The 23,860-nt window shown below is 39.5% G+C and overlaps 1 protein-coding gene across 2 annotated transcripts in view; it reads right to left on the reverse strand.

Moving 5' to 3' along the window:
* Positions 1-23,860, reverse strand: part of CERS6 (ceramide synthase 6) — a 325,203-nt gene that overhangs the window by 201,108 nt on the left and 100,235 nt on the right. For both annotated transcript variants that reach the window (XM_019458546.2, XM_019458536.2), the window contains exon 3: positions 18,844-18,974. In XM_019458546.2, coding sequence (XP_019314091.1) covers positions 18,844-18,974 — 131 coding nt within the window. The remainder of the gene's footprint in view (positions 1-18,843; positions 18,975-23,860) is intronic.

The following is a 23,860-nucleotide window of genomic DNA, read 5'->3' on the forward strand; positions in this document are numbered from 1 at the left end:
AAAAGCCATCATATCACACCTACTAAATAATTACATCTCCAGATATTTGGGGATTTAACAGAAATAAAGCCTCTGATTAAGCACATGGTGGTAGTGTGGTACCCTAGGGTATTAAGCAAACTCAGAATGATAGTATTTGACTAGGCAGGGGAATTCAATTCATTTTGCCAGCCTCTAGTACACAGAAATTCAAATTGATCTAAAGTAATTAATTTTCTTGAGTTCTTACAATGTAGTAGGCATATCCTAGGTGCTTTCTAAGAATTATTTTATTTAATTGTTATAAAAATTCTGTCAGGTTTTTAAGATTATTAGCCCTGTTTTACAGATAAGGAAATTCAGGTTTAGAGGGTGAAGTAAAGAGATACTGTCATTAATCCATCAAGGAAAGAGGTCCTAATATCCATCCAGCATCCTGATACAGAACCCAGCATGTAGTAAAGGCTCCCAAAAAAAATGTTTATTGAACTACCTAAGTACTGGGAACACACAGAAATAGGAACACTTAAATTCATGAAGCAAGAAAAACTTTTAGATTTTAGAACACAAGAGTAGCCAAGATTCACGTGAACCCTTCACAATTTAAGATAAAACAATATCGTATTTTGAATCAATCAAATTGAAATGATGCACACAGGTTCAAGTCCTATTTCAGAATTAAATAAGAACGAAAATCAAGTCGGACACATTTCCACAACTAAAATTCATAATGAGAGAGAAAACATTACATGAGAACTGCCACTTCAATGAGTAACAGAAGAAAAACAAGAGTATCCGCTGAAAGTATACATATGAAGAACAACTTTGGAGGAAACTCTGTATTTGGCTACTTCTTGAAATCTGTATGGACATGTTAACTAGTGCTGCAGGTGCAGACCAGTGCTTCTCATACCTCACAAATCACAGCATGTACCACAGTGCCCACACGTTGAGAATTTCTTACTGCAAACAGTATCCCAATCTTCAAATCATTGGTTTGGACCTGATGTAATGTAGAAAGCGCGTACACTATTCCCACCCCTCCAGCCCTTCACCTATCCCAGTCCTCAGCCTCCCACCCACAGAGAAGAAAAGGAGACAGAAAAGAAAGATCAGTGATGGCTCTGGATGAAAGCTAGTTGCACCAAATAACCTTATCTAGAGCACCAAATACAGTTCCCCATAAGTAAGGAATTTGCAGGCAAAGTGACTCTCCTAGCACCCAGAACAGTAATAAACACAGGGAAGCTTAATGGTATATGCTTCATCGTAGGAAGTTCTGGCAGAATCCCATTACAAGGAGACCACTTGTTATTCCATGGATATCACCAGACAAATTTGTTCTTTTGAAAGATAAAAGATTCTATAAATAAAATTCAATATTTTATATACTTCAATTTTAATTCTGTCCCCAAATCCATCATAAATGCATTCATAAGATGCTGTTTACATTGGCCAATTCTTAGATTTATTTATCCCAACTTTGGTTTGCTAACCCACAAGTACTTATTACAGTCCAATGACTCAGCCCTGTCCCCAGGGAGAGCTGGATGCTCTGTAGCTCTTTTCTAAATTGTTGTGCCTTTTGCCCTCCTACACTCTGAATGCCAGAGAATAGCAGTTTTTTCCTTTTTACCTTAAATCCCCCAGCACCCAGCCCCAGCCACATAAAGTCCTCTGTAACCATTTGGGAAATTGAAGTGAATTAAGTCATGGGGCCCCATGATTTCTTTCTGGATTTTCTGAGACAATCTTGATTTCTAATATTCAATTGCTCCAAACCATAAAAGCACATTCATGCTTTCCTGACCGCATGTCCTAATTTGTTTTGCTTTTTTAATGTTGAACCTTGATTGCAGAGTGCTGAGTCAATGACATACTACCAGTTATCATGGGTCCCATACCCTGATTTTTTTCTCTGTAAAATACGATGCAGCCGATATAGCTAATAGTGAGGTGATAACGTAGTTTTCTTTCTTTTTTCCTTTGGATGTTTAATTTTTTGCAGGTTTGTATGGGAGGTGAGAAAGAAAAGGGAAGAAGTCATTATGCGGATTCTAAGCACTATATTATCCTCTTCAGAAAACAAGATAAAGGCAGGAAGATGGACTTCACAAGGAACACAGAAGGTGCCTGTTCAAGATCATCTCCATCACATATGTCTAATCAATGAGACTCATGTTCAATGAGCAAGTCTTTTTTCCAACAAAAAAATACAAGGGTTCAAACTGTGCCATACACATTGGTATAACACACTGGCAATAAACACCGATTCCATTCGCCAATGAGCCAAACACTTAGTAAACATGAGATTTTTGTGAATGCAGGCAAAACAAGGACATTTTAGAACAGAAGGTCAGATGGCCTAGATGTGTAGACAGGAAGGTGTAGGAGAAGATGCCCAGGGCCTTCACTTGGCAATAGGGATGCTGCTGCCGGCCAGCTTCCCCTGTCCTATTCACCACTCGTGCTGACTGGAGTTCCCCAAGCCCACCTTGCTCTTCGGGCAAGTTTCATTGCCTGGAGCAGCTTTTGGCACCCTCCTTCTCTTTCTCGACCTGGACACTGTCATCATCCTTAAAAATCCAGCTGTGTCACCTCCTCCAGAAGGCCCTTCCCACCTCCTCCCTCCCACCTTAATCTTCCTACGATTATTTGAAAGACATCAAACTTGAGCTTCTTCTTAATTACACTCAGTCCCTTAGTCCCTACAGGTTCAGTCCAGTCCCTAATCTAAATAATTGATTCATCCCGTAGACATTTACTGGGGTCTTACAAAGCACCGGGCATTGTGCTGACCTGTGGGGATGAAAAGATTTAGAATAAGAAGTGCCAGCAGTCAAGGCGCTGGACAGTTTAATAGCAGAGAGGAACGCAAATAGTGAAAATAACAAGTCTCCAAGTGTAGTGCTCTAGAAGAGAATAACTAAAAGTGCAATTGGTATGCCAAAGAGACAGCAAGAAAATTTAGTTCCAATCTTTCATAAATGGAGGGAGAAAGGAAAGGAAAGGAGACTGCCATATGCAAATAGAACACCAAGTGTCCCTTTCTGTATTTGCTCTGAATGTGATAACATGTTGTGTTCCTGAGCTTTTTCTAACAAGTCCCAGGTTTGGGCGAGCCTGGGTACAAATCCCAGCTGTCACTTTCTAGCCGAGTGGCACTCAATTACTCTACCTCTCCCTGCTTCCGTTTTTTCACGGCTAAGAAGGGCTTGTAACACCTAACATATTACAGAGGGTAGCTGTGAGGATTAATTGCAAAGGCCCCATTATGGTACCCGGAATATAACAAAACGTTAGTAAACATCTTTCTCCCTGCCTGGGGTCTATGTCTCCTACCAGCACAGGTGTCCACTAACACCTGCAAGAAAACTAGTTATATAATCATACGTAAGATGAAAATATGCAATTTTATTCCACCTGGGGATAAGTACAGGAGTTATCAGAACGCTGAAGGATGAAGTGATATGTCTAAGACTTGTACACTACCCTTTAATGCCAATTCGGAGGCTAGTGATAACCTATGAATGAAGATGTGTGTGATGCTACACCAATGGTCTCACTCACACCATAAGCTCTGCAGCACAGTTCCATACCCTTCTACGTAGTTGAGCCCTAAGAGCAATATATAACCTCCCATCAGTTGGCAACTGCTGCAAGACAGGAGAGAGGCAAAATACGAAATATTGACCAAATTTTAAAGTGATTTTTCTAAAATACCTTAATTCTCTCAAAGCATGACAGCCCTACACACAATGCCAGCAGCTCAACTTGCATTTAAAATCAAAACAACTGGCCTTAGTTGCTTTTAGGTAAGTTTCCAATCTTGTAGAAGGCTCATTTATGAATTTAAATTTGGGAAGGCCTACAACCTCTAAGACCTTCTTCCCCAAAAGTCACTTGGAATCTGCCCAAATCTTCCAAAAGGGGGGACAGCCGCACCTCCCATTGCTTTGTCCAAGTGCCTACCCTCACTACCACATCCTACACACAAACACTTTCACCCCCTAATTAGTAGGTGCTGTATTCAAATCTCAGGAGTCATGTGCAATGTGCCAAGTTTTAAGACAGTTACAGTCAAATTATAAATGGTCGAGGATTCTATGAAGTCCCCTGTCCACCCTTTGACAAGGGATGTGGCCCCCACAAGCTAATCACAGAAGGGTGAATAGCCAGGAGGAAGCAGAAAGCACCTGCCCCTGTAACAGCAGGAGGTGGGAGGGAGGGAGGCAGGGAGAAGGAAAAGAAGAACAGAAAAAGAGGGCAAGGTGGACTGGACTCCTGAGAGGAAGCAACAAAGCGCTTCCTCTTCAAACAATCTAAAATATGGTTCTCCCGGGGCGCCTGGGTGGCTCAGTTGGTTGAGCATCCGACTTCAGCTCAGGTCACGATCTCACAGTCTGTGAGTTCAAGCCCCATGTCGGGCTCTGTGCTGACAGCTCGGATCCTGGAGCCTACTTCGGCTTCTGTATCTCCCTCTCTCTCTGACCCTCCCCCGTTCATGCCCTTTCTCTCTCTGTCTCAAAAATAAACATTAAAAAAAATTTTTAATATGGTTCTCCTGATGGCATATTAAGATAAAAGACCCAGAAAACCCCACAGCTAGAGCAGTAAGGAAAAGGCTCTAGAAAAGAGCCTCATCACTTAAGTATTACAGGTTATATCTCCCCATCTGAGGTACTGAACTACTTTACTAATATGCGGAATCAATTGCCCCTGTGAGTGCCACCAAGTCAGAAACTGTTGCTTACTCAACTTTGCAACCCCAGCTGAAAGAGAAACAAGCACTAAGAGATGCACATTAAACCCGCACCCTCTCATTTAATCCCCAGAATGACCCTATAAATAGGAGTTATTTCTCCTTTTCGAAAGAGGCACCTGGGACCAAGCCAAGGTAAATTACTCGATTAGGGTTAAATAGCTTGAGCCTGGACATGAACCAGCCACATTTAATTCCCAACCTCAAATTTGTTCAAGATCAACTGCCTCCACAGCCCCTTCACCTGCACATGGGAGGTAACCAATAAATATTACATTTAACAGCAAACTCTTACACCCAGAAGCCATGCCAACCTCCTAAGGCTGAGGGGACTGTCCCGGTCCTCACAGAGGTGGGTTTACTAAAGCCAGCACCACTGAGCTCCAGGCTTTGTTCCTCTCTCCCCCCTGGCAGAGGCAAGCTGCGCCTTCCTCAGAATCACCTGGGCAAATTTTAAATCTCTGTGGTTCAAAGATATTCGCTGCGTGTTCTGACATTTCTCGTGCGGTGCTTCAAAAGCCTCGGCTTCTAGCAGCACAGCGGGCATCATTCCCTGCTGAAGTAGGACACCTTTTCTCATCCACTTCTGCCACATCGCTACACAGCAGCAAGCCAAAGGGTCTGACGCTCTGAACTCGGATGAATTTTGCATCTTTTTCTCGTGTGTAAGTAAAGCCCAAGCTGACGGTCCTGTGAATCCACATGATTCTGCCTTCTTGGAGTTCCATGGAATAAAAGAGCTTCATTCTAAATTAAGAACCTATTCTCCTTGCACCTTCTTGAAGCTCTCCTCCTAAAACAACAAACACTGGAGCTGCCTCTGCCGAATAACATGCCTACAGCTCTTGCATTGCATGGTTATGACAGATTACTAGCTATTTGCTCCTGCTCTCATTACACCAACTTGACAAACAACAGACAACACGATGGTGTTGATGGTAGCTAGCATTCACCCCCTTGTGCACAAGATGCCATTCCAAACACTTCATAGGTTAAGGCCTGTAGTCTTCCCAAGGACCCTATGAGTTGGGCACGGCTAACATGCCTGTTTCACAAATGAAGTAACTGAAGCTTAGGGTGGCCAAACGGCTCTCCCAAATATCCCACAGATTTTTCTGAGGTAACATTTGAAGTCAGACTGCCCGGCTCCAGAGCTCACCCACTGCACCCCTACCCTGTGCTATCACAGCAAGGCTGTAAGCCTGGTACTGATATGTTCCACTGTTTCGTAAGCATAATACAAATTTCTTACTGGCGTCTGTGTGATCTTATCTGCCAGAAACACTAGGTGAATGCAGAAATGTGCTCAGTGGACCTGAGCAGTGTCGGAATACACAAAACACACACCTACGGGCACACATACCCCTCTCAAACATCTCCGAGTTACCTCAGTCCACATTATGGGCCACATCCACCTGCTGTCATAACTTTCTCTCAAATTTCAGATCATCCTCCTTCTACCACTTCATAGTAATTTACGAACTATAAACTTCCAACGCTCTTACGGGTGGAACTGCGTCCTCCCAAAGTTCCTACGCTGAAGCTCTAACACCCAACGCGACTATATTTGAAAATATGGCTCGTATGGAGGCAATTCAGGTTAAGTGAGGCTGTAAGAGTGGGGTCCTATTCCAACATGGATGGTGTCCTAAAAGAAGAGGAAGGGACACCGAGAATAAACATGCACAGAGGAAAGACCATGTGAGAACACAGGAAGAAGGTGGCCATATGCAAGCCAAGGAATGAAGCCTCAGGAGAAACCACCCCTAAGACACTTTGATCCTGGGCTGCCAGCCTCTAGCACTGTGAGAGATATACTTCTGTTGTGTAAGGCGCCCAGTATGTGGTATTTTATTATGGCAGCTCACCCAATACTTACCAACCCCAACTTCCAAGCAACCTTGAGGTCTTTTTCAAGGTAAAATACCATATGTATTATAGTCCTTATGTATTTCTTAACCACTTCACATGTATAAAACTGTGCTGTTTTTATTATTCCTATCTTTTTTTAAATGTCCCTGATGCAGTTTTTGAGTGTTGTGCCCTGACTCACTTTTCTCATAAGCCCCGTGTTGTGTTGTGTTGTTGTGTAATTCTGCACAGTGTGGCAATTTTTAGAAATGTGTGTACCATGTTACAGTGCAACTGACTGTACTACCACTAAGGGAATCACGACTTATGGATCCTAAAACATAATGTTCCTATAGCCTTCTTTAGGCACTTTGTTGAGGCAAGTTCTATAAAGATATCCCGAGAAGGGCAGGCACCACTCTTAGATACACAGCATGTATGTGTATCTGTGTGAACACATGTACAGAATATAATCCTGTGTAAGTAGTAAAAGTTAAAGTATTTATTTAGAATGTTTATTCCCCAAACTTTACAAACATCATGTGTACTTTTATATATCCTCTATAATCAAAGTTGATTATAATGATTTCATGATTTGGTTCTAAATCAGAAATAACTTTTGGGTCTTCTGGGTGGCTTGGTCAGTTAAGCATCTGACTTTATTTCAGCTCAGGTCATGATCTCATGGTCTATGAGTTTGAACCCTATGTCGGGCTCCAGACTGACAGTATAGAGCCTGCTTAGGATTCTCTCTCTCTCCCTCTGTCCCTCCCCCACTCATGCTTTCTCTCTCCCAAAATACATAAATAAACTTAAAAAAGAAATAACTTTTGAAACAGATTAAACAATAAAGATATGGCATATAGATTCAAAAATGGCAGACAAGAATTAAATAAGAATATTAGACCTTAATAAATTCAATGATTCCTCTGTATATTCTGTCCTTTTCATCTCTATCCAACTCCATATTGAATAAAATTCTTGGAAAAACTATCTACAGAGTCTTGAGAAATTTAGGGTTTAAAGAAAACTGACCAGCACTACTTAATATACAGGCACACTGACCAAAGTTTGGCCTGATACTTTTAGCAAAAATCCGCTTTCTTAATTAGCCAGTACACATAAATTAGAGGCCCAGCCATATGCCATCAAGGACTGTGGGAGGCCTAATCTACATGGAAAACCTGAGTTCACATGCCACAGATGGAAGGTTGGGAGTAGAAGGAAGGAAAAGCTTTCAAAAGCTTACCCAAGGCAAAAGAGCAGACTGTCTATGATACAGTTCATTAATCTTCAGAATTTTTGTAGTGGAAGTGATACTGTCTTCTGACTACTAACAACTTCAAAGAGGGCCTGATTGAGTTAAATGAAACTACAGAGCATCAAGGCACCATGTGCCAAGAATATTAAATGGGCATACTAATTACAGAACTGTTCTAATGATTCTATTATACGGCAAAACTGAGCAATGGATGACTGTGCCTTGTGCTATAAGACCACGTTCTCTTTCCTGAAACTCTGAAAGAACTGCTAATAGTACTATAATCTGAAAGAAGGGTTTAGTAAACTACAGCTTGCTTGCCAAGTCCAGTCCACCATCTGTTTTTGTACAACCCATGAGTTAATAACAGTTTTTTTTTAATTTTTTTTTACATTTATTCATTTTTGAGAGACAGAGAGAGCACAAGGAGGGGAGGGACAGAGAGAGAGGGAGACATAGAATGAGAAGCAGGCTCCAGGCTCTGAGCTGTCAGCACAGAGCCCAACGCGGGGCTCGAACTCATGAGCTGTGAGATCATGACCTGAGCCGAAGTCAGACGCCTAACCGACTGAGCCACCCAGGCGCCCCAATAACAGTTTTTAAGGGGTGCCTGAGTGGCTCAGTTGGTTGAGCATCAAGCTATTGATTTTGGCTCAAGTCATCTCACAGTTAGTGAGTTTCAGCCCCATATCAGGTTCTGCACTGACAGTGCAGGCCTGCTTGGGATTATCTCTCTCTCCCTCTCTCTGCCCCTCCTTTGCTCATGTGCTCCCTTTCTCTCTCTCCCTCTCCCTCTCCCACTCTCTCTGTCTCAAAAATAAGTAAGTAAACTTAAAAAAAGTTTTTAGAAAAAGCAGAGGAGAGAATAGGTGATATAGAAGATAAAACTATGCAAAATACTGAAGCTGAAAAAAACAGGGAGAGGAAATTATTACAGTTCAAGGGGAGACTTAGAGAACTTATGATTCCATAAAATGAAACTATATCCATATCATAGGAGTACCAAAAGAAGAAAAGGAAAAAGGGACAAAAGATTTATTTGAACAACTTACAGCTCAGAACTTCCCTAATCCGGGGAAGGAAACAGGCATTCAAGTCCAAGAGGCACAGAGAACTACCCTCAAAATCAACAAAAATAGGTCAAACACCATGACACACCACAGTGAAACTTGGAAAACACAAAGATAAAGAGAAAATTCTGAAAGTAGCTAGAGACAAGAGGTCCTTAACTTACAACGGTAGACACACAAGGTTAGTAGCAGATCTGTCCCCTAAAACTTGGCAGGCCAGAGGGGAGTGGCAGGAAATATTCAACGTCCTGAATGGGAAAAAGACACAGCCTTTATCCAGCAAGGTTGTCATCCAGAATAGAAGAAGAGATAGTTTCCCAGACAAACAAAACCTAAAGGAGTTCGTGACCACTAAACCAGCCCTGCAACAAATTCTAATGGGGACTCTCTGGGTGGAGGGGGGAAAAAAAAAGAAAAAGAAGACCAAAGCAACAAAGACTACAAAGTACTACAAAACATCTACTGGGAACACCAACACTACAGGTAATACATGGCACAAAATTCATATATTTCAATAATTATTCTAAATGTAAATGGACTAAATGTTCCAATCAAAACACAGGGCACCAAGATGAATAAAAAAAAATTCATCTAGATGCTGCCTACAAGAGACTCATTTTTGACCTAAAGACATCTGCAGATTGAACTTTAGGGGATGGAGAATCATCTATTATGCTAATGGACTTCAAAAGAAAGCCAAAATAGCCATACTTATATCAGACAAACTAGATTTTAAACCAAAGACTGTAACAAGAGATGAAGAAGGGCATTACATCATAATTAAGAGGACTGACTACCCACCAAGAAGATCTAACAATTGTAAATATTTATGCCCCCAATGTGGGGCACCCAAATATATAAATCAATTAATAACAGAATAAAGAAACTCACTGATAATAATACCATAATAATAGGGGACCTTAATACTCCACTTACAATGGACAGATCATCTAAGCAGAAAACCAGCAAGAAAACAATGGCTTTTAAAACATATGGGACCAGATGGACTTAATAGATATATTCGGAACATTTCATCCTAAAGCAGAAGAATACACATTCGTCTTGAGTGCACATAGAACATTCTCCAGATTATATGACATACTGGGTCACAAATCAGCCCTCAATAGGTACAAAAAGATCGAGATTATACCAATCATATTTTCAAATCACAATGCTAAGAAACATAAAATCAACCACAAGAAAAAATTTGGAAACCCCTTAAACCTCCTCATGGAGGTTAAAGAACATCCAACTAAAGAATGAATGAACTAGAAAATTAAAGAAGAGATTTTTAAAAATATATGGAAGCAAATGAAAATGAAAACACAACAGTCCAAGCCCTATGGAATGTAGCAAAGGCAGTCCTAAGAGGAAAATACGTTGCAATTCAGGCTTGTCTCAAGAACAAAGAAAAGCCCCAAATTCACAGCCTAACCTTACACCTAAAGGAGCCAGAAAAGGAGCACCAAATAAAGCCTATAGTCAGTAGAAGAAGGGATATAATAAAGATTAGAGCAGATTATTATTAAATAATAACAAAATAACAGAACAGATCAATGACACTAAATGCTGGTTCTTTGAAAGAATAAACAAAATTGATAAACCCCTAGCAGAACTTATCAAACAAAAAAGATAGAGGACCCACATAGATAAAAACACAAATGAAAGAGGAGAGAATACAACCAACACTGCAGAAATACAGTTATAAGAGAATACTATGAAAAATTATATGCCAACAAACTGGGCAATCTGGGAAGAAATAGACAAATTCCTAGAAACATAAACTACCAAAACTGAAACAAGAAGAACTAGAAAATTTGAACAGACCCACATAGCCAGCAAATAAATTTGGATCAATTATCAAAAATCTCCCAACAAACAAAAGTCCTGGGCCAGATGGCTTCCCAGGGGAATTCTACCAGACATTTAGAGATAACACCTATCGTTCCCAAAATGTTCCAAAAAACAGAAATGGAAGGAAATCTTCCAGATTCATTCTATGAAGTTAGCATCACCTTGATTCCAGACAGAGACCCCACTAAAAAGAATTATAGGCCAATATCCTTTATGAACCTGGATACAAAAATTCTCAACAAGATTCTAGCAAAATGAATTCAACAGTACATTACAAGAATTATTCACTATGATCAAGTGGGATTTATTCCTGGGCTGCAGGGCTGGTTCAATATTCACAAATCAATCAATGTAATACACCACATTAATAAAAGAAAAGGTAAGAACCATATGACTCTCTTAACAGGTACAGAAGAAGCTTCTGACAAAACACAGCATCCATTTTTAATAAAACCCCTCAACAAAGTAGGTACAGATAGAACATACCTCAACATCATAAAAGCTATATATGAAAGACCTACAGCTAATATCCTCAATGGGGAAAAACTGAGAGCTTTCCCCCTAAGGTCAGGAACACGACAGGGATGTCCATTCTCACCACTGTGCTCAACATAGTACTGGAAATCCTAGCCTCAGCCCTCAGACAACAAAAACAAATGAAAGGCATAGAAATCAGCAAGGAAGAAGTCAAACTTTCACTATTTGCAGATGGCATGATATTCTATAATTCAACCCAAAAAACTGCTAGAACTGATACATGAATTCAGCAAAGTTGCAGAATATAAAATCAACGTACAGAAATCAGTTCCATTTCTATATACCAATAATGGAGCAGCAGAAAGAGAAATCAAGGAATCAATCCCATTTACAATTGCACCAAAAACCGTAAGATACCTAGGAATAAAACTAACCAAAGAGATAAGAGATCTATACACTGAAAACTATAGAAAGCTTATGAAAGAAATTGAAGAAGACACAAAGAAATGGAGAAACATTCCATGTTCATGGATTGGAAGAACAAATATTGTTAAAATATGTAAAATACCCAAAGCAGTCTACATATTCAACGCAATTCCTATCAAAATAACACCAGCATTCTTCACAGAGCTACAACAAACAATTCTAAAATCTGTATGGAACCAGAAAACCTGAATAGCCAAAGTAATGTTGAAAAAGAAAACCAAAGCTAGAGACATCCCAATTCCAGACTTCAAGCTGTATTACAAGGCTATAACCATTAAGACAATATGGTACTGGCACAAAAATAGACACATAGATCAATGGAACAGAATAGAGAACCCAGAAATGGACTCAAAAATGTATGACCAACTAATCTTCAACAAACCAGGAAAGAATATCCAATGGAAAAAAAGACGGTCTCTTAGCAAATGGTGCTAGAAAACTGTACAGCGACATGCAGAAAAATAAAACTGGACCACTTTCTTACGCCATACACAAAAATAAATTCAAAATGGATGAAAGACCTAAATGTGAGATAGGAAACCATCAAGATCCTACAGGAGAAAACTGGCAGCAACCTCCTTGACCTCAGCCACAGCAACTTCTTACTCAACACATCTCCAAAGGCAAGGGAAATAAAAGCAAAAATAAACCATTGGGGCTGCATCAAGATAAAAAGCTTCTGCACAGCAAAGGAAACAATCAGCAAAACTAAAAGGAAGCCTACAGGATGCGAGAAGATATTTGCAAATGATGTATCAGATAAAGGGTTAATATCCAAAATCTTTAAAGAACTTATCAAACTCAACACCCAAAAAATAAATAATCCAGTGAAGGAATGGGCAGAAGACATGAATAGACACTTTTCCCAAGAAGACATCCAGATGGCTAACAAACACATGAAAAGATGCTCAATATCACTTATCATCAGGGAAACACAAATCAAAACCACATTGAGATACCACCTCACACCTGTCAGAATGGCTAAAATTAACAACACAGGAAACAAAAGATGTTGGTAAGGATGCAGAAAAAGGGGAACCCTTTTGCACTGCTGGTGAGAATGCAAACTGGTGCAGCCACTCTGGAAAACAGTATGGAGGTTCCTCAAAAATTAAAAATAGAGGGGTGCCTGGGTGGCTCAGTTGGTTAAGGGTCCAACTCCTGATGTCGGCTCAGGTCATGATCTCACAGTTCATGAGTTCAAGCCCTGCGTCAGGCTCTGCACAGACAGTGCAGAGTCTGCTTGGGATTCTCTCTCTCCCCCTCTCTCTGCCCTTCTCCTGCTCATGCTAACTGTCTCTGTCTGTCTGTCTCTCTCTCTCATATAAATAAATACAACTTTTAAAACATTAAAAATAGAACTACCATATGATGCAGGAATTGCACTAGGAATTTATCCAAAGGATGCAAAAATGCTGATTTGAAGGGGTACGTGCACCCCAATGTTTATAGCTATATTGGCTATATCAACAACAGCCAAATTATGGAAAAAGCCCAATATCCACTGACTGATGAATGGGTAAAGAAGATGTGATATATATATATATACACATATATATACATATATATATATCACATCTTCTATATATATATATATCACATCTATATATATACATATATATGTATATGTGTGTGTATATATACATACATATATATGTATATGTATGTATATATATATACATATATATGTATGTGTGTGTGTGTGTGTATATATATATATATATATATATGTATACACATACATACCATGGAATACTACTCAACGATCAAAAAGAACAAAATCTTGCCATTTGTAACAACGTGGATGGAACTAGAGTGTATTATGCTCAGAAAGACAAACGTATAATTTCACTCATATGTGGAATTTAAGAAACACAACAGGTGAACATAGGGAAAGGGAAGTAAAAGTAACATAAAAACAGAGAGGGAGGCAAACCATAAGAGGCTCTTAAAGACAGAGAACAAACTGAGGGTTGCTGGAGGAGAGATGGGTGGGTTAAATGGGTTATGGGCATCAAGGAGGGCACTTGTTGGGATGAACACTGGGTGTTACATGTGAGTGATGAATCACTGGGTTCTATCCCTGAAACCAATACTACACTGTATGTTAACTAACTTGAATTTAAATTAAAAAAAAAACTGCATTAAAACAAACAAAGCACCACATCAGTCTTCAGGAGAACTTTGGTAGTAAATAACGCTCAAGTCATGATCTATTTGTGAAAATAATCAAAATGGAATTTTCTCTTAGGCAAAATTTTGTTCTTCACCACAGTGTGCAATATATGGAAGATTCTAAAGCAGTTTACAAATACTTGGTTGTGGTTTTTTTGTAAATAGGTGACTGTGTTATGACAACTTGATGAATATGTTCACATTTCCTCAGATCAAAGACTGATCTGAAATAAAGGGATATCTGACTCAGCTTGTTCCCTGTGTTGCCCTGTTCTCTTTTTTCCCTCAATTATTAGGTTCCACTTTCTTATTGTGGTCACAAGACAGCATTGCGAACTTGTTCAAGTAAAAAGATAGCAAAATCTGTGACCGAGTGGTAGCAGGAGGGTGATTTTGTAAACCACTCCTTTCTCATTGCTGACTTATCCTTAGTTCAATGAAATCACAAATTAAGATCATAGAGCTTTCTTTGCAGAAATAAAGTCACAGCTTCAAAAAGTTCCCAGATTTTGGCCTGCTTGCATCCAAGTATGGTAGCATCTGGGGGTAGTTTTAATCAACCTCAACTCTAAAATGAAATCCCTAAAGAAAAGACAATCGTGGGTCCTCAACTTACAACAAGGTTCCACCTGAGCAAACCTCAATCCACATAAATCAGAACTAATCTGTGAAATGTAATACTCCTTGCCCTACATCTTCATACTATCATATGGGAGATCTACCTGTCAGTATGAAGTCATTTGGAGACTGCTTAAATGAAAGCCATATATAATATTTATTCCCAGGCATGTGCTATTAAATATACTGCACAATATTTAAAAATGATGAACACTGATAGTGCACAAACGAGAGGGAAGCCATTTATTCTGAAAACACATCTCTGCCTCTTCCTGTTTCATGCTGCAGATATTTTTTTTATTGCCAATATTCTTTACTTTCCTATTATCCTGATGCAACTGTGGGAGGGGAGAGGTAAAACTTCAGTCACTGCAAAGCATGATCCCTCAGCTAAATGACTCCCATTTAGCAAGAGTTCCTCCGAAAATGTATCACAGGATATCTCATTTTTATAAATTCTTTACTTCCTCTTGAAAATCTCTATTTCAGTCGCCAATAAAGATTTAAACCCTTCGGGAAGAAATATTCATGAAAACTATCACAGCTGCGAATGACTGACATCAAGCATGAAGGAAAGAAATTCATGTCAATGTTTCAACACATTACTTGTTGAACAACTTCTACTCAGCTCATCTGCATGAAACAGGTATGCCAGAAGTCGGACATGCCAGCAGATGGTTACCAGCGTGGTTTGGCATGCATACTGCTGCCATTCTCCACCGCTGCAAGATGAAACACAATTCCCGCGAAAGGACTCTGTATTTTCTAAAATAGTAATTTAGATAGAACAGAAAAACTATAGAAACTTTACATTTCGGCCCTAAACCTTCAGGTCCCAAACCTGTGTTGGCTTGCTTGCTAATTTGATTTTTAGTATTTTGGAACAGCAGTCATCTCTTTTCAGAGATTAGTGCTTCTTAACCATGGATATGTGCCGTAAGTACTCAGGGCATTTCTTTCAAGATATCCATGTCCAGACCTCACCTAGGATGCCACACTGATTCAGACATCCTGGGGTGGGGGGCTGGGTATGTGTATTTACAAAAGCTCATCAGGTGATTATGCAGTGCACCCTTGGTTAGGAACAATTATTCCAGATCATTTTTTATATTGATGAGCAATAACTATAGCATACATTCGTGCATACAGTGACCAATATAATTCTGCTTTATTTGCCTCACATTAGCTAAATGTTCCCCTTTGCCAGCCCATTCCTTCCTCTAATCTCTTTGAGATACAGTCTTGGAGCTTTCCAGAGTTTGATAATTTTCCTAGACAAATTTTAGGCTAAGTCAGTGTATAAAAGGCACTTTCCATTTGGGGAGGCAGCGTGCCAACTTAGATCAGTAAATCCTTCCAAAAAAATGCCACTTTAACTTACAGTCATTTAACCAATATTTATTCAGCAGTATATATGTGGTGATAAAGACTAAGAATGCAAGAAAAACAAGATGTGGTTCTCGTGCCCTCAAGGAGCAAGCATTATATACTGAGGGTAAAAATATACGGACAAGTTAAGTTAAATCACCACATAAGAAAGCATGTGATTCAATATTAAATTACTAGCACTTATAGTGAGGACTCTAAAATTCCAAAAAAGTCATGCTCATTCCAGACACTCAACAGTCATGCCACATTTCTGAGAGGGCCTCGGGTTTGAAGAATGGGTAGGGGATAGATGGGCAGGGCAGAGGAACATAGGTGTCCATGCCAGGAGCACAGCATAAACCATGGCAGGAATTGAACAAAGTATGGACAGTGAAAAGACAACCTTCTGGAAGGAAGGGGTCATTTGGGTGACTGATACCAAACACATGAAAATCAGAGTCTAGCTAACAGGCTAAGTAGCCTAATAATTTATCCAACAGTTGCAAAAAATATCAGGGTTTAAAGGCAGGAGAACATGGAAATAGTAGCATGTTCGGAATTTTTTTGTAGCAAAATATCTATGAGTGTGACATAAATAAGAAGGATAGCTATGAGAGCAATTAAGATCTGGGCCACAGCAGCGGCTTTACGAAGAACTAACGGAACCCAGCAAATGACTGGTTTGAGCTTCTAGCCTATAACGGAATGGAGGCATGCAAACAACAGGTGAAGGGAAGTCAGCGATGAAAGCAAGTCAGAGTTGCCAGCTGGGAGACAGCAGAACGATGCCTTGTCATTGGACACATGACTTTGGAAGAGGATGGCGAGAGAAAATTACTTCTGCACAGAGGATGGAAGGTAGAGTGGGGAAAATAAGAGGTTGAAGACTGACTCTGGAGAAGCTCACTCAAGAAAATGGAAAAATGCAGAATAAGTCACACAAACAGTTGCTCTTGGAAAGACCAGAGAATCTAGTGGCAATCCAGAGGTTAAGGAAGAAGAGAGTTTCAGAACAAAGTTCATCAGCACAGTCCTCTGCAACAGAGAAGTCAAAGGCCACCAGTACTGTCTCAGTTCTAATCCCAATAGCCCTGCCACGTGCCCTAGCCCACAGCTGATCTTTCTCCTCTAATCTTTACTTACTGATGGTCCATGCCAATTGTTTCGTGCACACGTCTATCTGCTCATTGTTTAATATCCCTGATGTGCATATACTCAGATATTTGTTATATCTCCTTGACACTAACTATTAAAATAAACCACTTGAGGAAAAAGATCATAATTGATACATTTAGGTACCATCTCTCCCCCCCAGTTGTGCCTTCACATTGCCATGCCTTTATCAATCATTTAGAAATATTTTTAGCTGATTCTAACTGCAGATAAAGGCCAGCTGAATTCAGGGAGAAGACATAGATACTGGCATAGTGTTGAGCTTTGCTCTTCAAAATGTGGTCCATGGACCAGTGGCATCACCTGGGAACTTGTTAAAAATGTACCCTCGGTTGCCATCAGACCGACTCAATGATAGTCTGCACTTGAACAACATTCAATGACTGATTCCTATACATACTGGTATGGAAACTGGTGTAGAGTCAGTATAGTAGAGAAAGGACGAGTGTCGAGTTACCAAAGAAGTTAGCTGGAGGAGGGGAAGATGACACGTGAGTTTCAGCATGTGGTCCCGATGCCAAGACTCAGCTTCACCACTACTCAGACCCACAGCCCAAAGAAGGAACACAGGTCCTTCACGTACATGGTGGGGCCAGGCCAGGAAGCAATTCCAGCTTTTGATCAGGAGCCCAGATGCATAAATCCTTCTTCCATAAACTGCCACTCAGTTCAATTATAGGAAGGGCTTTGCAGATTGTATCTACTCGGTTGTTTTTCCATGTTTTATAAATATTCTGACCTCCTGAAGACCCTGTTTATGCTCCCCATATTTATCCAGCCCTAGGAATTTATGGTTATTATTCTGCCCCTCACTCACTTCTCCCAGAACATCAGGCTTCCCTCTGAGTTTTAGATTGTAATTGCTAAAATACTTTTTCGGCATAATTGAAAGCTAAACCTGAAAATGCAACTTTAACCCCAAACAGAAGGAGCCTGCAACAAAGGGAACAATGACAGCACTATTGTTCAAATGACCAGGTGTCAGGAAAAAAGCTCCCAAAGCACAGAGCTGTTAGACAAAGGCACAGTCACATCCCAAAGGATGAAGACCAAATGCACCAACCAGCTCGAGGCACAGTCCCTTCCCTTTGTTGGAAATGTGCTCAATGCTTCAGTATTTCCTTCTCTAACTTTCCTCTAGGTCAGTGCATTGAGTGTCACTATTTCAAAACAGCACTGTGCTAGTTCTCTATAGGTCTTTTATTATTCTTAACAGCTTTATTGATAATTTACACACCATAAAGTTCGCATTTCAGAAATGGAAGAGACCTTCATTCCACCCCCCACCTTCAAGCAATGCTTCATTAAATTCACCCAAGGAATATAATATAGTTATTTCTTAAATCTCCAGGAATATGGGACATAATCACGACTCTCTGATTATACATCTTAGCATCTCAGCTGTTACCCGTGGAAAGAACATCTTGACAAAGTCTCCTCTATTAAAATTCAAACCATTAAAGTAATAACTTTTAGTGCTCTATTTCAAAGGTGGCTGAATGAAAATACCATCGCAGGCCCCTGAAAATACCATCTGCCAATACCTTGTAGGAACTACATTAGAAAGTGAACTTCAGTTACTGAATCCAAAGCATTAATCACAAATTCTTACAAACTACTATTCCCCCAGTTTTTGAGGACTATGTTTTCCACCAGGTGGCATGCTTTACAGGGGCTGCTGGAGCCTGCACGAAGCCTTTATTTTTAAGTTAGGGACAGGAGGAGTACTTAGGCAGGTTTTGCTTTCAAAAAGAGTAACAGCAACTTACATGCTCTCACAGAACCTCGTCAGCGTGCTTGGCTTCTCCTGGTTGCATCTCTGTCGAAACCAGCGTTGAATGCTGCGAACATCCCAGTCCAGCTGTTTGGAGAGGCCTTCCAATCTCTTTTCATCAGGATGCTATGAAACAAGGCACCAGCAAAATCATTTTCATCTTCACCACAAACACATCTGCCCTTGTCTACATTGATTTTTTTAACCTCTATTTACTACCTGCTACTGAGATTTCTGTATTTACCACGGAGGACGTAGTCCTTCCATTAGTAGCATGAATATAAGTAATCACTCTGGGGGCGCCTGGGTGGCTCAGTTGGTTGGGCATCTGACTTCAGCTCAGGTCATGATCTCGCAGTTCGTGAGTTCAAGCCCCATGATCTCACAGTTCGTGAGTTCGAGCCCCGCGTCTGGCTGTGTGCTGATGGCTCAGAGCCTGGAGCTTGGTTAGGATTCTGTGTCTCCCTTTCTCTCTGCCCCTCCCCCGCTCACGCTCTGTCTCTGTCTCTCAAAAATGAATAAACGCTAAAAAAATATGTTTAAAAAAATAATCACTCAGGAGAAGAAAAGTTACTCATTACGACACAACAGTGAAAAACGTGAATCTTGCTCTAATGCTTGCACTTTTTTTTTTCAAGTTTATGCGGAGAGAGAGAGAGAACACGAGCAGGGGAGGGGCAGAGAGAGAGAGACAGAGAAAATCCCTGCACTAACAGCGCAGAGCCTGATGCAGGGCTCAAATTCACAAACTGCGAGATTGTGACCTGAGCCGAAACCAAGAGTCAGCCACTTAACCAACTGAGCCACCCAGACACTCCTCTAATGCTTGCACTCCTTATCAGCAACGGAAATGAGATGAAAGAGCCAACTGGCTGAGTCAGCTCCATCAGCCTTCAAGGAAAGGAGTTAAGAGGCATCATTCAAATGTCTCACTTTCTCAGGAAAAAAAAATGCTATACCCAATTATCACACATGAGGGTAATGTAGGACAGACAAAAGCACGAAATAATCTCAGAGCTCACTTTAGCCTAAGGTACCAATGCTACTACAAAACAGGTGTTCTCTTTCTTCCTTGTCTCTCTCTGCTCTGTTTTTCACAAATCCCTCTTCTACCCCTCTTCTTGTTCATTCCTTTTGATCAGATCCCCATCAAAATTTACAACAACTGTGCATTCCTTGAAGACACAAACATGGTGAATGGGGAAGAGACCCAACTTATGCTCATCATATGATGATACTATTCTGTCTCATTCATTTCTCTAACATTAGGAGGCAACAGACTGGTTCAATTCTTCACTGTAATGACCTCTGAGCCTCAGTTCCCTCACTTGTCAGGGCTATTTATCCACCTAAATGGGACTGTGGTGATGACCAAATGTAAAAAATATGTCTAAGTCAGTAAATGCGTTTCTCCCATTTCCTATCCCTACCCTCTCCTCAATATCTTAAAGAGCATCCTGCCAACAGTTATGTGAATGTGCCCTGCCACACAACAAAACTAAGCTGTGTTCTCTTCCTTTATTTATTCTATCTTTACTGCTAAGGAGCTGTTAATGAACAGAGAAAATAACCAAAAGCAGGGGAGGGGAAGGCAGACTGACCAGCTTCAAATTATAAGGGTAGGATGCACAGATGACACCTTATCAAAACATCTCGAGCAATTTTAGATGACAGATACACAGGAAACACAGTAAGTGGCCTCAGTATCATGACTGAGGTTATAAAATGTGCTGAGTTTGTGTTTGTGAAAGTCATTTGCCAACTTTCAGGAGGTGTGTACTTTCACGTGACTTTATTAGTCATGACACCATCTACACTCTCCTTTCATGTCTGTCTTAATTTAAAAAAACAGGGAAGACAGAAAATTTACATCTTACTCTATACCTTGGCTACACCACTTTCTAGAAGAATTAATTTTTAACTTTAATTTGTTTTCTAAGCTTATTAAATAGGTATAACATTCACATGGTTCACAAACTAAAACTTATCCAAAGTTTCACCTTCCCATTTTATTCCTATGACTCCCTCTTCCTACCAGCTAACCAGTTATTAAATCAGCTTCTTCTCCAGAGTTATTTTGTGCAAATATAAATAAATTGAATATGTATTCATATATGACCTGTGTCACACAAATGTTTGCATACTACATGTATCATTCTGAACTTTGCGTTTTTCACTTTACAATGTATCTTGGAATATCTCCATATTAAAATATAAAGAATGCCTTCCTGGGGCACCTGGGTGGCTCAGTCAGTTAAGCGTCCAACTTTGGCTCAGGTCATGATCTCGCAGTTCGTGGGTGTCAGCCCCGCATCTGGCTCTGTGCTGACAGCTCGGAGCCTGGAGCCTGTTTCAGATTCTGTGTCTCCCTCCCTCTCTGCCCCTCCCCCGCTCATGCTCTGTCTCTCTCAAAAATAAATAAACATTTAAAAAAAAAAAAGAGGGGCACCTGGGTGGCTCAGTCGGTTAAGAGTCCGACTTCAGCTCAGGTCACGATCTTGCGGTCTGTGAGTTCGAGCCCTGCGTCGGGCTCTGGGCTGATGGCTCGGAGCCTGGAGCCTGCTTCCGATTCTGTGTCTCCCTCTCTCTCTGCCCCTCCCCCGTTCATGCTCTGTCTCACTCTGTCTCAAAAATAAATAAACATTAAAAAAAAAATTAAAAAAAAAAAAAGAATGCCCTCTTTCTTTTGTAGAACTGTCAGGATATACTATAATTTACTTATCCACTCTCCTGTTAATGGATGTTTAAGTAGTTTCCAGACTTCCACTAACTATAAACAGTGCTGTAATAAATAATCTTATGACAGGTCATTTTATACAGGCATACATACAGAGATAAATTCCTGGAAGTGAACTCTGGAGATCAAAGAACTATGCATTTGCAATTTATTTATATATTAAAAACTCACCCTTGCTAATGATTTTACCAATTTATACTCTCATAAGCAAAAGTGCCCATTTCCCAATGCCTTGCCAATAGAGTATGTTACCAGATTTCTCAATTTTTTCAGTCTGATATATATATATATATATATATATAGTCTCAGTGTATCTGTTGAGAGCAGGAGGGGCAGAGGGACAGGGAGAGAGAGAATCTTAAGCAGCCTCCACGCCTAGCGCAGAGACTGACACGGGGCTCAATTTCATGACCATGAGACCATGATCTGAGCCAAAATCAAGTGTCAGATTGCTTAACTGACTCAGCCACCCCCGTGCCCTTGTCTCAGTATATTTTTAATTTGATTTCCTCTTTTTATGAAAGAAGCACCTTTTCACGTTTTAAAAACCATTAACACTTCCTTTTTATGAACAGTCTTTTCATACCTATTGCCCAGTTTTTCTTGATTTGTAGGTATCTTCTTTATTGATTTGTAGAGTTTCTTCATGTATTAACCTGTGTCTGTACCACAGGTTGTATTTTGTACCAGTGTATCTTTGTGTTGTAGAATTTGCTTATGGGGTTTTCTGCTTGTTTGTTTTCTTGAAGTTTTTAAAAAACGTATCTGAACTTACCATTTTTTCCTGCTTTAACTTCTGAATTTGGGGTCATTAATAACAAAAGCCTTTCCTACTCTGAATGTTCAAGAAGTTAATGTAGGGTGAATTGACATCTTTACTCAATTTGTCTTTTGTGTCCTTCAACAGTGTTGGAAAATTTTCCTCACATACCTTGCACATCCTTGTTACATTTATTCCTAGGGATATTATCTTTTCTGGTATTGTTTGTGGTAAGTTTTCACTTGATTCCTTAATTTTCCAAGTGTATAGTCATATAATAACATGTCATCAGAATGTAAGCTCTGCAAACAAAGGAAAATTTCGTATCTTTTTTCACCAGTACCTAAAATACAGGAAGGATTCAAATTCACGTAACAATAGCTTTACCACCTCCTTTCTAATGTTTATGCCTTTATTTTCTTTCTCTTACCTATTACTAATTCAATGTAAAACTTAGCACTATGTAGAACAATGGTTTCCCATCTCTATCTGTTCCAGACTTTAATGGGAATACCAATGTTCCTATTAAGCAACAGGCCAGATTTGGAACTGACATACAAATAGACTTATTGTGTTAAAAAAAAAAAAACACATTTACCCAGTTAGATAAATTTATTTTAATCACAATAATGTTAGATTTCAGCATCCATGGAGATGATCATACCCTTTTTCTCCTTAGATCAATTAATATAGTGTATTACATAGATTGTGTAATGCTGAATTCAGGGAAGACCTTGCATTCCTAGAATAAATCCTCTCTGGTAATGTTAAACAATTCTTTTATTGTGTTGTTAGGTTCTGTTTACTAACTTTTATTTGGGACTTTTCATTGATATTAAGTTCAATTGGTCTCTACTCTTTTTTTTTTTTTTTGGTTAAATCATTGTCAGACTTTAATGTTAAATTAATGTTTCGCTGCTACATAAAAAAAGAATCTGGATGATTTCCTTAATTTCCTATGCTTTGGTATAGTGTAAAATACCATGCGAATTATCTGCTCTTTAAGAGTGTGTTAGAATTTTTCTTATGAGAGGATCTGAGTCTTATCCTGTTTTGCAGTTTAGCTCTTGATTTTAATCTTTATATACACACATACATATATATAGTTGGTAAATTATATTCCTAGAATAACCATTTTACCCAAGTTTTTATATTTTATTTTCCATATTAACAGAAATATATCCTTTTCATTTTCCTCCATTTCTGTGACTGTTGATTATTATGTTGTTAATTATGATGCTGTAATTTGTGCTTTGTTTTTTTGATTGGACTAGCTGACTTTCTGTAAAAAAAAAAAAATTAAACAGATAAGGTACTTTTGAATTGATTTTCAATTCTATAGTTTTGCTAACACAATTTCTGCATTTATCATTAATTTCTGCTTTCTGCTTGCCTTTGTTCTGTTCTTTTTCTAATGCTTAAGTGTTTAACTTCATATATGTATATATTGCATATACATATATGCATATATGTATATATTTCATCTGAATGTTCATCTGAATGCTGTTTTGGCAC

This window comes from Panthera pardus, unplaced genomic scaffold (assembly GCF_024362965.1).
Source record: "Panthera pardus isolate Hobbes unplaced genomic scaffold, ASM2436296v1 HiC_scaffold_10, whole genome shotgun sequence".
In the NCBI taxonomy this organism is placed as follows: domain Eukaryota; kingdom Metazoa; phylum Chordata; class Mammalia; order Carnivora; family Felidae; genus Panthera; species Panthera pardus.